This window comes from Anarrhichthys ocellatus, unplaced genomic scaffold, assembly GCF_004355925.1.
Source record: "Anarrhichthys ocellatus isolate YVR2014 unplaced genomic scaffold, GSC_Weel_1.0 scaffold14, whole genome shotgun sequence".
In the NCBI taxonomy this organism is placed as follows: domain Eukaryota; kingdom Metazoa; phylum Chordata; class Actinopteri; order Perciformes; family Anarhichadidae; genus Anarrhichthys; species Anarrhichthys ocellatus.
Window position 1 is genome coordinate 8,201,950 of NW_022280044.1, and position 14,117 is coordinate 8,216,066.

Below are 14,117 nucleotides of genomic sequence, written 5' to 3' on the forward strand. Positions count from 1 at the left end.
ACATACATACATACATACACACACACACACACACACACATACATACATATACACATACATACACACACACACACACACATACATATACACACACACACACACACACACACACACACACACACACACACACATACATACATACATACATACACACACACACACACACACACATACATACATACATACACACACACACACACACACATACATACACATACATACATACATACACACACACACACAATTATCCAAAGATCACACGGCAACAATTATGACATAACAGAACTCCCTTTTAAAGTTCCCCACACTCAAATAATGTGATGACTGCCTCCACTGGAGAGAGTTCCTCTTTGTGTCTGTGATATCATCTAGCAGACATTAATGACCTGTGAGGCGTCTCTGTCTGCGTCTCTGCAATAACAGCCTTCAAGTGAAATTGAAAGTTTTATTGTACCATCAATAGCTTTAGAGGGAACATTACTGCTCAGCCAGCCAAAGAATTTGCTTTGGCTCTGCAAGTTTCAAGAGTGTTGATCAAGGAGAGAAGGACATTTAGAAAGACTGCAAAGATATATAAACCTCCACGGGAGCAGCTTCTGAAGTCTTGTGACTTTTGCTTATTCATGTAAAGTTAGTGTATTTCTCCACGGCAGAGTGCATTAAACTAAACAATACTGGGACATGTCATCTATATGAGAGAAGATGCTTGTATTAAAACAGCTAAACATTTGAGTATAAGGGTGAAAACATCATGAGGAAACTGTCCACGTGAAATATGTGTACAAAGCACAGCCTTGTTAATACAGACTGGGAGCCAGAGACCCACCACCAGTGGATCAAACACACGGTTAGATGAGGGTGCTTAGAGGGAAAAGGGAAGTGTAGAAGGAATGAAACAGCTAGAGATGAATGGGTGATAGCTCAGTTGTATTCCTGGCTCAAAGTTTTCACGATTGATGGCATACTCGTATATTTATTCCTTGTTTGCCACGTCTGAGTGTTCCGAGCAGCCGTCTATTCAGGGGCCACCCCGGGACAGGAAGCCGAGGACGGCGGGTGTTTCTGTTTAAATGTCGATTATGTTCACATAAAGTGTTTTGCCGAGACTAAAACACAATAATAACCCGACGTTATTCTCTCTTATAGGCTTAGGCCGTTGAGCGTGTTGGATTAGTGGGGGCGGCAGACGGTGACGGAGCGCTATCTGACAGACTGTTCAGCCAGCCGTGGAGTGCGATCTCTCTTCTATCTGACCGCGACATCTTCAGGCACCAATGACACCAGAGCACCGTCGAAGTGGATTCACTGCGGTTTTAAAATGGCAGTTTGTTTTAGTTTGTCTTTTGGCAATACTTTTAGGATTACAAAATGGTGACTATTATTTCCCCTTACGCAGGTGTTAGTATATGGTAAAGCTGGGTGTTGGCTATAGTGTTTGTGGTGTGTTCTGCTGCCGTGTGTTAACCAGAAGCAAAACATGTGTTTAGTTGTTCTTTGTCCGTAGTAGCGTTATATGTCAGGGCCCTTAGATAAATCAAACCCACGAGAGGAAACACTATTTTCTGACTTGTTCCTGCTCTCTGCCCAGACAAACACACCGAAGCACATTATTATGCTGACAGCTGGAGAACACTGTCCGGATAAGCAAAGAAACATTGTGGTTTTTTTTACACTCGATGAAAAGAGGGGAGAAACGGTGCAGCTCTTAACACAACGGAAGGATCTCTCCTCAAAGTGTCCCCCGTCAAGTGGGAAGAATACGAGTGTAAGGCGGGATGAAAGGGAGCGTGGCTCCTCTGAACACTGAGCTTACGTCACCTTGTCTGAAATGTACGCCGGTAAAATCAGCCTCCGTCTAACAGGTTGGTTTGCTGCTTGTCTTTGCCGGTAACCACTTCATTATCCGTGCACCTTCAACAGCATGACGTGTCCGAATATTCACTTCTCAAAAAACAGAAACCACACTAATTAGAGCGACAGTAACGGGAGGGCTCGGGGTATTCTGCCAGACATCTTTTTTTACTTAGACACATTAATGTCACCCAATTTGGCGAGATATACACATCATTCGAAAAGCAGCAAGTGTCAATTGAGGGGTTTTCTTTGGGAAACTATTTCGCAAGTTTAAGCTCCGTGAAATTAAATTTCTAAATGGTTTCAGCTGAATCAGCTTCACTCTTAATGTAATAAAGTTGCATCACGGTCTTTTGCAACCAAAACAAATCTGACTCGGAAGTTGATGGAATGTAAATGGAACGTAAATTCTTATGAAATGATTGTAGATGAATTACATTGGGAAAACCATATTGCACATGTATGCTAGAGGTCCGTGAAGACGCACCGATGGATCAGAGCAAAAACCTTAAAAACAATTGGAACAACTGCCCGGTATGTTGTAATGCATTCCCATCATGCTGCTCAGAGTAGTCGCAGTGATCGGCTCGTCTGCCAACAGCGCAGAGCTAAACAGCTAATGCTAACGGAGGTTGCATTGACTCCCCCCCCAGAGAGTCCTGTATTTGCTGTGCTTGGAGACTTCTCATTCTTAGACACTATTTCATAGACACTACTGGGAAGAGGCGAGTCTCAAGCTTCAAATATCTTTAATGACGGCGCAGACGACGGGAACATTTTCAAAAGGGAGATTTGTCACATTTTTATTGTGAAATGAAAACTACCGACACGCCACAAAACATTTCAATACTTTAATGAATAATTTAGATTTTTCTGGCTTGTTTTAAGGAAAAAGCAGCATAAACAAAATAAATAATAATAATAGGACTAATAATAGTACTCCTTGCAGAGTAGAAGCTACTGAAAGAGTGGCAATAATCATTCTGGTATGAAATTCACCATAAAGCACCAAAAAGTAATTAATATCAATCGTATTTCTATTTCTTGAAAAGCCTTTAAAAACAATCGAACTATGTATCTAATGACACCAGACTTGATTTGAAAAAGCTACAACCAGCCTTTGAAAAACAATGAAAAAATAAAAGTTGGCAACGACAAAAGATAAAATGTATTTTCTTCTACAATCCCAGGCGGTGTAATCAGGATTTGCAAAATGAAGAAGACTTTAGCAACCAACACTAATACGTGATGTTATCAGGGAGACAATATCTGGAGCTGTTCTAATTATCTCTTTCTATTTTTAGTTCCCTTTCAATTACATCCTATTTTTTTAATATAAGCGTTGGCACACAATTACATGCTTTAGTATTAAACAGCACCCTTGATATTACAAAAATGCATAATCAGAGAAGAGGTTTCTTAACATTAATAACTAATGTTGCTGAACTTCTTCTGGATGGAATCACATAAATACGTATTTTTAAAGCTTTGTAGGAATTCTTACTTTCCTATAGACGCACTTCTCCTTTATTTAGACCCAATATAGCGTCACCCTATCATTAGGAAACCCCTCTGCCTCTCTACCAGTTCGGGAATATATTGGCCTGAAACTACATCACCGTTACCAAAATCAGCCGTGTGTGAAGACCGAATTGGCCGAAACGTATATGCTGTCGGTTGTGTTTATTTCCTAAAGGAATATTTTTCCGTTTGTTTATCAATTTCTTACCTTGAGTTCTTGAAGAAAACTGTGTGTTTCACTCATGCCTCCACGGTCATGTGGTGAGTAAAGTACTCCTTTAAACTGATCCTATTTAACTGTTCTTTGCAATATGTTGTATGTGTTGTATGATGGTGAACATTTGACCGTCAAAACTTTGTAAATGTCTAAAAGTTTCATTTTGAATTTGACTTTCTTTACTACAATAACTGTGAGACTTAGAAGTCCTTTCCTGCCCAGCTCTATTCTATGCTGGACATATACAGACAAAAACCCAGAGACGCATCAAAAGAGAACTATTCCACTTGAGCAACCGACAACAACCTTTCTGACATTTGTAATGTCACATTGCAGACGAGAGTAAAGGCAATCAAAGGAGGGCCCCCAAACTGCAGCGAACAGCGCTCTGAGCTCCAAAAGTTACACTGAGTAAATATGAAATGGTATTTATATTTTTACAAAAGAAAAAAGACGAAGAACTCGACTTACAAGGTCAGTTTAAACACTCGGCCGTAGTGATTCCATCGGTTTTTTTCTCGCCCTTGATGAATGGGAGGATGAACCGGCACTGTTTCTAAGAACGCTTGTATAAGCAGCACCCTAAACACAGCTTCTGATGTTAATATTTAAACAGAAAGCTTGCTTCATCTTGTTCATACCTCCCCCCCTATATTTTCATGCTTAGCAGCCAACCAAGCATTACGCCGGCCTGTATTGTGCGGCCAGCGGACCGTCAGGCTCACACTGCTTCAGTAGAAACTCTATCTCCTGGCTGCACACGATTTCTGGTCGGAGCACAATGTTGCACTCCTGCCAAGAAAAAGCTGGCTTTGTTGTGCATCGCATACTATTAAGCACAAGGTTTGAGGGTTAGATTTGTTTTTTTTAAAGAGCTGGGCATGAAGCTGGAAGCACCTCACACGGTTTGAATTCTACAACGAAAGAGAAAGTGTAATAGTGCTTATTGGGAGCTGACCTTGATCAGACAGGAAGTCCAGCATGGTCTGCAGCAGGAAGGACAGGTGGCGCACAGACAGGCCGGGGTTGCCCATGCGACGGGAGGCGTACACCAGCTCATGCAGGAGGCGCATCTGGACGGCGGCCCAGCCTCGGTGGGTACCTGAGAGAGAGAGAGAGAGAGAGAGAGAGAGAGAGAGAGAGAGAGAGAGAACTCACAATGAGCTGCAGAGGATCATTGCTGACATTGAATGTTACACATCAGAGGAGTAGAGATGCATCGAGAATATTCTACATGTGTGGATCAAACATAGTGTTTTCTGATATTTGTGAGATGGCAACCTATGTGGCTCCACCAGTTCCTATCCTAACTCACTGCTCTTTATCTTTTAACATATTTTAAACCTGTTCTGGATATATATATAGATATATATATATATATATATATCGATATCGATCTAGATATAGAGATCTAGATATAGATATATATAAGTCGTCGTTTACCTTTGTTGTCAATAAAGCATTGTTAATACTTAGAGGTGAAGTGATGATTTAATTAAATAATTATTTTGTCTGACAGCAATTACTCTAATTGTTTCAATCATTTTTCAAGCAAGTAAAGTAAAGTTCCAGATAAATATAGCTGCAGCATTGTGAGGATTTTCTGCTTTTCTTTGTCTCATATGAAAGTTATTTACAGTTTGTACCTCATGAGGTTTTCTGTCATCACAGTTTCCAAAGCAGCTTTGATGCAATTTACTTATCACAATTTGACAGAATAAACTGTGAACTTGTAGCAAAATCATATTGTGGCGACAAGATCATATCGCTTTATTACGCCTGTATGTTGTAATCAAAAAACAAATTAGGTTATTAAAGTTATTGTTTAATATTTCATCTGATGTTGGGAATGATAAAGGGACACAGATCAATTCACTGAACATAAATTAGACCAACTTTGCATCTTGATATATATACTCATATTGGAAAAAGATATCCTATGTAATTTAGTGATAATGATGTCATGTCCCTGCCCTAATTTCAGAACACAATGACTCCTGATAATTACTCTCCGATGTATTCAGCGACAGTGAGCATTAACGCTTGAGCAGCAGCAACAAGTGCGTGACAAACCTTCATAAGTCTGTATCTGGCACGCTTCACACACAAAAGGCCACACATAATTAGATCTAATTCAAGTCTTTTCATTGCAGCCATCTCTGAAAACTGAAGCACCCCCATTGCCTGTCACATGTGCTCCAGCGCGCTGCTAATTTAGCCAGTGTGGGGTTTTGTTTTTTGCTCTGCGGAGCTCCACAAGACATCTTAATAGCATTCTAGCCTGACACCAACTGTTACATAAGAGCCTCAGCCCCCTACGAGATCCCCTGCTCCACTCCCAGCTGTCGACTGTTGACTCACTAAGTGGAAAAGAAAACTAGAGGAAAGATGTGCTGAGGAGGCCGCGGGGGCCGGAGGGAGGAAGGAAGGAGATTTGGTAAACACTCCGATGTTTCCTCCGCTTAAATACCACGTCCAATAACGTCAAATCATGCCCGGGATGCTTTTGACTTATCAGCATTTTTCTACCACGGCCATTGTTCATCCTGACTTCTTCCTCCATCTGAACAAACTGTAGATGCGATTCCTTTCGTAAGCTTGAAAGTTTGTCGTGAAACTGCACCCACTAAGCAGTCTAAAAATAGCTGACTTCCACCTGTTTGCCAAAACCAGCGCTTATCTGGAGAACAGTAATCCAAAAGGGCACTTTGGATTTCCTGAGAATGTCTCTCTCACTCGAACATGAAAAAGAATACATTACTTCATCTGAACTGGAGGTGTCTGGAAATCCATTTAACACAGCGCCGAGATAATGAGAGAGTGGCACCGCCATGCAAAGCCTGGCTCAGAAGGCGCTGTTCATCGGGGTGTGTTTTCTGCTGTGCAGGGTGACGAGATGCCACATACTGGACTATTATTCTCCCCGACAATAAACGTGTAAATTATTACAAGAAACAAAACTACCAACTTTTCTATGGCGGCAGGACAACAGTGGAGAAGATTAAAGTGCTTCCCAGTTTCTGGTGAAAAAAGGCACTTAAAAAGCCATTTGTTCCACTGTACAACAGAACAGCATCCTTATTGGAGGGCACCATCGATGCCCATTTTCTGTCTCACTTGAACTTGCCTCTCCGGCTTATTGATGAACTCCCGTCTGATTTCTTCTGCCATCAGTGCTGTGGGGACTCAGAGTGGATGTACCAGGACCTCAGTGGGAACTTGAACGTTACAGCTAATAAACCAGTATGTTTAAGGTGTGTTATTCAAGCTCACCAGCTTCGTGGACTAAAGCTCTCCCTGTGTCTAAAGACGGGTCCAAGGCCTGGAAGAATCAACTTAAAGAACTGTCAAAAATGTATTCATTTGCAAAAGAGTATGGGAAAAAAGTTATTCGAAGAATTTAATTGACTCCAAGGAAACGTTTCCAGTTCTTGTCCGTGTTATAACAAAGTGGGAACTTGCATACTTTAATGTTTTTCTATGTGTTATCCAATATATCTGGAACCTAAACTCCTTTTTTCTCTTATGTTCTACTTTTGAATGATGATTTGATAATTAGCCTTACTGTAAATTAAAACTGCCAAAAACATTACCTGTACCTGTAAGAGCAAGGAAGTACTATAGTAGATAGTACAATATTAGAGTATTTGTTATCCGTGGATGGATGGATGGAATACTTAATACTCAGTAATATCACACTGAGAACAAAAAGTTCTGGGAGAATATTGTCTGTAACATTATTATCCAGTACGGGATAGTACGAACAAATGTGTACATGGTAGAATGATTCATAGATATTATTGGATTCCAGTCAGACTTAAAAAGCAGTGAGTGCTGGAAATGTAAGCCCTTTTTCAGTTTTATTATTAACCATTTATTACAAACTATAATCCAAAAGCTCCTCTACTTCTAATGCAGAGTTAGTTTCAGCTTTAACATACGAGCAACACAGTATTAGCTGCTACTATATTGAAATAGGAGCTAATATTGCTAGCGTGCTAATCGGCATTTTCATCTGACTACCGACCTGTCTGTTCCAATACCCATACATTTATTTTGTAAACCTTTTTTTGCCTTACACAAAGGCAGTGTGTGACTGCACATGGTCGCATTTGCAGCTTGCCTGAGCACACGGGAGAGGTTTGATCGTGTTTTTGGTGAAAATAAACCCTTTCTGGCAGAAAGTCCTGAGGGCAAACTCCTCCTTTGTGACTCTTCTGACCCACAATGCTTTGTGCAGTGAATATATGTGCAAGAGGGTCAAACAAGTTGGTCCCAACTGAAAAGGTAATAATTGAATTTGATATGTTTCTCTGCTGTCCCAGACACCGTATTTCTGTGTCCCAGGTTACTTTGCTATTGACCCCGGCGGGACAACGGGATGTCCTCAATTTGGAGCTCTGCCCGAGTGGTTGGATCAGCCCACGACAAGCACGCCACGGTTTGGCCTTCTTGGAGACGACTCTGTTGTACCAGCTGGACTTACAAAGGCACAGTTTCCATGGCTGGCTCTTACAGGCTTTCATCAATGCATTCAGGATTAACTGGAAACTACAAGCACGCCTTGTTATAAGGACTGGATCCAAATGATGACGGTTACAGCCTGATATGAGGCAACGCTAGCAAAACTGAAAGAGTCAAAATCCACTGAAATGTGGGGTAGCTCCTCTAATATATTAATGAAGGGGATTATTAGATAGCAATACGTGATAGACCGCCTTCATGCGTGTCATGTGGGTTTCTGTGTGCTACCTGCAGACTGCAACATGGAAAGTATGTTTTGTACTGTAATGTGCAGGATTGCATAAGAAGCAAAAAGTCAAAATATATAAAAAAACATCTACTAGTCTACATGACGATCCCAAAAGTTATTCTGTTTGCCCTTTAGTAACAAGACACAAGCTCAAAAAAAGACTCTGTTCTTTAAGCGATGATTTAGTTTTTTCCAACTTTGTTCGGTTTAGATTGGAAGAAATAATCTTATTGTAGTGGAATAACTAGATTACTTGAATGCAAGTATGCAGAAATTGTTACGCGTAGATTAAAAGATCACACATGTAATCACACGCGCACGCCTGCTGGAGAAATTAATGATTTTGTTCAATGAACAAAATGCAGTGGAATCAATCAAACTCTAAATCTATTTCGTTCACCGAGAGTCACCAAGAGAAGACATTTTCTGCAGATTTGGCAGTTTTAAATTGACAGATGACATCAAATGTAAAGTTGCTTCATCATTAGGAGCAATGTAATTAGAAAAGAAATGTTGGTGGTTGGTTGATGGAGAGATAATTGCTATTGTATTAAATTGCTTGACTTTCTTTTTTATAGGAGTAGTAAATGTCAATAGTTCCGTGCTATTGGTGTGAAGGATCCTGCATGTTCACATTCACAGTCGAAGTGCAAACATTTAAACTCAATCTGCAGCTTGTTTTTATTCACAGTTCATAAAAGAATCTAGTCCAGACGTTTAAAAGCTGGGAAAAGTCCTCCAACAGCATCGCCTGAATACCGGTCAGAGGAGATACTGTCCCGGAGCTTTTCCGTTCACCGGGAGCTCCGTCTTTTGTGTTGCCATCGAGAGGCTCTCCAATAAGTGCGGGTCAATAGTCTGTAGAGCCAAGAGGCTTATCGTGAGGACTTCACCAAAGACTGCACAAAAACCCGGGGCACGTCTCCACTGCGCCTCCGTTTGAGAGAAGTGGTGGCTTGAATGCAGAACGCGGTGGAAGAGCACTCTTGAAAAAGACAGCAGAGCTGGAGTAGGAATGAAGCGTCTTTACACTGCTGCTACTCACACAATGTGAATCATGAGAGACGGTGCTGCTTTCAGTGTTTGAAAAAGATTCATTCTGTGACATTTACTCCTTTTCACTGATATAAAATAAGCACTGATCGACTCGTGACCCCTAAAATAAATAGATAAAGCTCTTTGTCTGTTGTTTTATTAGCTCTTTGATTGTGTTAACTGCATATTTTTCTCATGCGGGACAAGGCTTGTGTTCAGGTCTTCACTGTGCCCTTTCCCTGTGATTTCGTTTTCTTCACAGAAATGAATGAAATGCTTTTTTGTTTTTATTTTACAACCCTTTCAAATCTAGAAGGCCTTACGACCTCCTAGGAAGCTTTGGTGACCACTAATGGAAGTCGGGACTCCCAGGTTGGTAAGCAGAGACCTAACCGGCTCAGTATTTGTGTCTTCCCGAAATTTCAACTCAGACGACACCGATTACAGCATCAGCCAGAGCAGAGCCCCGAGAGACACGACGCTGAGGAGCGACAGCTGGAGAGGGGCCGAGAAACGCCCAGGAGCGTCACTGACACGGTAATTAAACAATTAACAGGAAAGGAGAGAATGCAGGCAGAGGGCGGGGTCTCGCACTGACTGCGAGACTGCAATATGTGAGATCTACCTTGGCTGAAGTCCTTGGGATCCAGTGACAGGCTGTACCCAGGCAGCGTCTCCAGCAGCAGCTTGTAGCAGGCCCTCCAGCCGGGCTCCGGGATGGTGGGGGCCACGCACTGCATGGCCGCGACGCGCTTGAAGAACGCAGACTTGCGCTGGAAGCCGATCAGTTCGTAGAGCTCGGACAGGATGCTGTAGCGTTGGATCTTCTCCTCCTCCGATAGCTACAGGTGTGGAGACAACGTTAACATCCACCTCCGCTCAAATTCACTCACCTCGCTGAGCAGAATGATGTGAGGGAGAAGGAGTTACATTTTTCATTTGTTTTAACTTTTGTTTGTGGAAAAACATATCAGCAGAGTGTTTTTATATCTCCTCAAACATCTCTGGAGGCGATCTTTAACCATCCGAACACAAATGTTGGGCTGTGACATCTAGTGCAGTGCTTGAAGGACGACAAAGAACTCTTTCACCTAGATTGCTCTACACTTATAGCTGCACAGGTCAGGCCTTAATGCACTAATTATAGTATGATAGTTATTTCCAATGTATCCAGATGTAAAAGCAGAGACAGAGAGGATGATTCACTGAACTCAGTGGGGAAGTCTTGAAGAAAATGAATTGGCTGCATAGGTCGCACTAGATAGAGGACGAATTAAATAACAAAAGTCTTACGCTAAAGAAGAAATGTACTGTTTTAGTGACACCAAGTTACATTGAACAAGGATGTTGTGTGAGTTTTGTCATATTAATCCCCCGGTGTTGATGGAAGTGGGTCAGACAGCGTACCTGTCCCAGGTTGATGTAAACAGCGTTCTGCAGGAACTCGGAGGCCTCCCTCGCCCTCTTCTGAATGGCCAGCACCCGGACCGCTTTCACACAGGCCTCCAGCTCGATCACGCCGGCGTTCTTATACTGCGGGAGATAAAGAGGAGCGGAAGGCAGGGGGGGGCGGCTTCAGTTGATGAAACACGAACAGTCAATGAGGGTCGCCTTGACTTCGGCGACCCACCTCATAATCAGAGAGAATGTGTTTTCATTAACATATGAGCACCCTCATCAGTCACTGCCGATGTGGGATGACAGACGAGTGTGATGAGTCCGATCCCCTGCTGCTCCTTTCTCAGGGATTAAAAAAAGAACCTGAGCTGCTGCTGCTTCACGCTGCGAGCAAGTGTGTGCTTTTTTCTCTCTTTTTTTATCTCGCAGTCCCTCAACTTCCACCCTCATTGTGTCCTTATTAAAATTCAATTAATATCTGAATGGCTATGTGTTCTGACGTAATTTAATTCTGAATGAGCTAGTTACAGGTAAAAGGGCTGAGGGGAGGTCAGTGCAAAAAGGCAATTATAATAATGAAGATAAAGCACAGGGTTGCTTCAGAATAGTTTGGTAGCATAATGAGCCTATTCAGCTTTCCCTAAGCATCAAGGATACTTTAATACTATTCTTTGTGACTTTGTACAAGTATAGTGGTCAAAGGAGAGTACAAATGTATTACGCCACGCACCGATACAGCATTCATATGGTTCAGTCTGTCAAAAACTGCTTTTTATAAGGTGTTCACTGACTAGTAAGGTTCTATTATTTCCAGAGATTACACAAGCTCTCAGGCTTGTTCCCAAGTCTCCATGTAGCTCAGAAATAAACAGCTGCTGTCAGCATGTAGTGGTCTGATACAGTGTCGTTTCTGTATTCAGGAGCCATCAAACCTAATCAAACACTGCCCCCTGGTGACACGGATGCATATTACACACACCGCATGTACCTACATGTCTGCAAACCAGTGGTGGTTTAGTTTGAAGAGCAACCTGCATGCAAACACTCATGTACAGTGTCTATTCATCTTTATCTGGAGGGATGAGTGGTCTCATGTGGCACTGAGCTGGATTTTCTTACACTGGCTCCTCATCAAATCCAATTCAAGGTTGTTGTGATCACTTGTAAAGCTCTGGAGTGTCTTTATCCCGTCTCTTTACCCAAAATAAAATCAAGAGAAAAACACCTAAAGTCACATTTCTTTCCTAGAAAGGAGCTTTTGACTCATTTGTTCCTCATGAAGATGTAGATCTTTCAAAACAGGTCAAAACTATTTATTTAATTTTAATTTTAAAGGCTCAACAATTTTCTACAATCAAATTTTCTGCTTAAATGTAACACTTTTTATTTAATTCAACATAAAATGTAATTTAATACTAATAATCTCAATATTATTTTATATTTATTCTTTTTTTTTTTGTTTCAAAGATCCCGAGCAGTACAAAACAATAACTCCTTATTATATAATGAAATCAATAATGAGATCTGGGCGGTGACGGTAAACACAGGAGAGAACACGACCTGCCACAAGGGGAAAACAGCAGCAATCAATTATCAAAGGATAAAATAAACCAAAGCAATCAGGAAGCTGATGACGTAGGATGAAAAATGACATCGGGATAAGTGGGTGGATTAATCAATCATTTAAAATGATTAAATCATTTAATTTAATTGACCGTTTTGCTAAAATTGACACAAGCCCCGAGAGAGTCAATAAGCTTCCTGTGCTAACGTAGCTAGCAGCGGTTTGCTACGGGTCTGATGACGGATTTAATAAGTAACATTATTCTTACAGCAGGCAAGAAGAAAATTCGGAATTTTGCAAATTGACTTCTAAGACTTGTTAATACGCTGGCTCATTGATGTGCTTTCAAGAGTTTAGGGACAACAAAGGAGCTCGATGGTACAAAGGAGTAAGACATATCAGGCAAGAATGAATTCTGGATTCAGTCTTGTTGACAATAAGGAAAATAAATAGCATATAATCAGACTTCCCTTTGAAGATAAAAGATATTTGCCTTTAAAAGGGCAACTCAAGACGTACTAATTGCTTTGAGATTATTTACTGCGTTAATATTCTGCTCTTTCACTGTGACGCACTCGCCGATATCTGGCCTTGAAAAGTGCTTCATACATTCAGTTGACTTACAACAGACTAGTGAGAGAACTTATAAAAACTATAATATCCATTTTAAAACAACAATAGACCGTCACTTCATTTTAATGCATCTTTACACAACAGTTCCTATTCGTTGACGGAATGTTTTTGTGTTTGAGAGCCTCAAACTTAAGACAATTCTCCATCATTGTGTGACGGACAATAAAGTTTTTTAAACTGAAACTAACAGTCCTCCACTGAGTATTAGGACAATACTGAGCTTTGACTGATACACTGAGCCAATACTAACCTTTATTACAAATACATTATTATGCTGCAATGTATTTATTGTGTAGGTATATATACTGTATATAAAGGTGTTCATGTAAACCCCAACAAATGTCTGATATTACGCATAATTATTGTAAGTTTTATATCTCATGTACTGAATACTGGTTTAATAAAATGCTTTTATATTAAAAAGCCTGATATTACCCATTAATATCTTTAATCCAACAACAATATTGGTTGAATTTCTGATTAAAAGACTTCCGTAGTGTTTGATTACCTTCCCATAGTAGGAGATGGCCTCTTTGTACTTCTCGATAATGTCCTCAGGACTCAGGCAGTTCTTTGCTCTTCCGATCTCAGTGCTGGTGTCTGCACTGATGCCGTTGGCCGTGAGGGTGCCTACGCTCAAAAGAGGACGGGACAGGATTAGTGTGGAGGAGGACACCACGGTGACCACCATCAGTCTGCTCCAGCACAAAAGGAAAGGAAACGAGTGAAGGAGGGGAAACTTAAATCCACCAATCCGCCCTGGCTACAACCGCCACATGCATGTTCACATATCAGATAACAGATGATGTTCAATGAAACTGTGAAATGTGTATTTTATTCCCAGCTCTGTTGCCTCCTGATGAACCCATTTTACAACTAAATGTAAATGTTAAGCACCGAATCGTCCCGCGCTCCCTTACACCAGCAGGAAGTGATGTCGTGAATATTCTGAGGCCTCTAACATGTGATCGACATGGTGCTCGAGGCAAAACGTCCAGGCGGAGCTAAACCCGCACCTGAAATGTTTCAAAGCTAAATTACTGGACAATTACTGAGGTGATCAAGTTACAGAAAAATACACTTTCTATTTTTTAGGTTATGAAAGTGGGTCAGTAACAGTGAGCAATAAGCAGGAGATGAAA

General features: G+C 41.2%; 1 protein-coding gene across 2 annotated transcripts in view; it reads right to left on the reverse strand.

The window, feature by feature from the left end:
* The window catches only part of trappc9 (trafficking protein particle complex subunit 9), a 151,479-nt gene that overhangs the window by 132,779 nt on the left and 4,583 nt on the right, over positions 1-14,117 (reverse strand). For both annotated transcript variants that reach the window (XM_031853713.1, XM_031853712.1), the window contains 4 exons: positions 13,484-13,605; positions 10,788-10,913; positions 10,006-10,222; positions 4,551-4,694 (listed from right to left, as the gene is read on the reverse strand). In XM_031853713.1, coding sequence (XP_031709573.1) covers positions 4,551-4,694; positions 10,006-10,222; positions 10,788-10,913; positions 13,484-13,605 — 609 coding nt within the window. The remainder of the gene's footprint in view (positions 1-4,550; positions 4,695-10,005; positions 10,223-10,787; positions 10,914-13,483; positions 13,606-14,117) is intronic.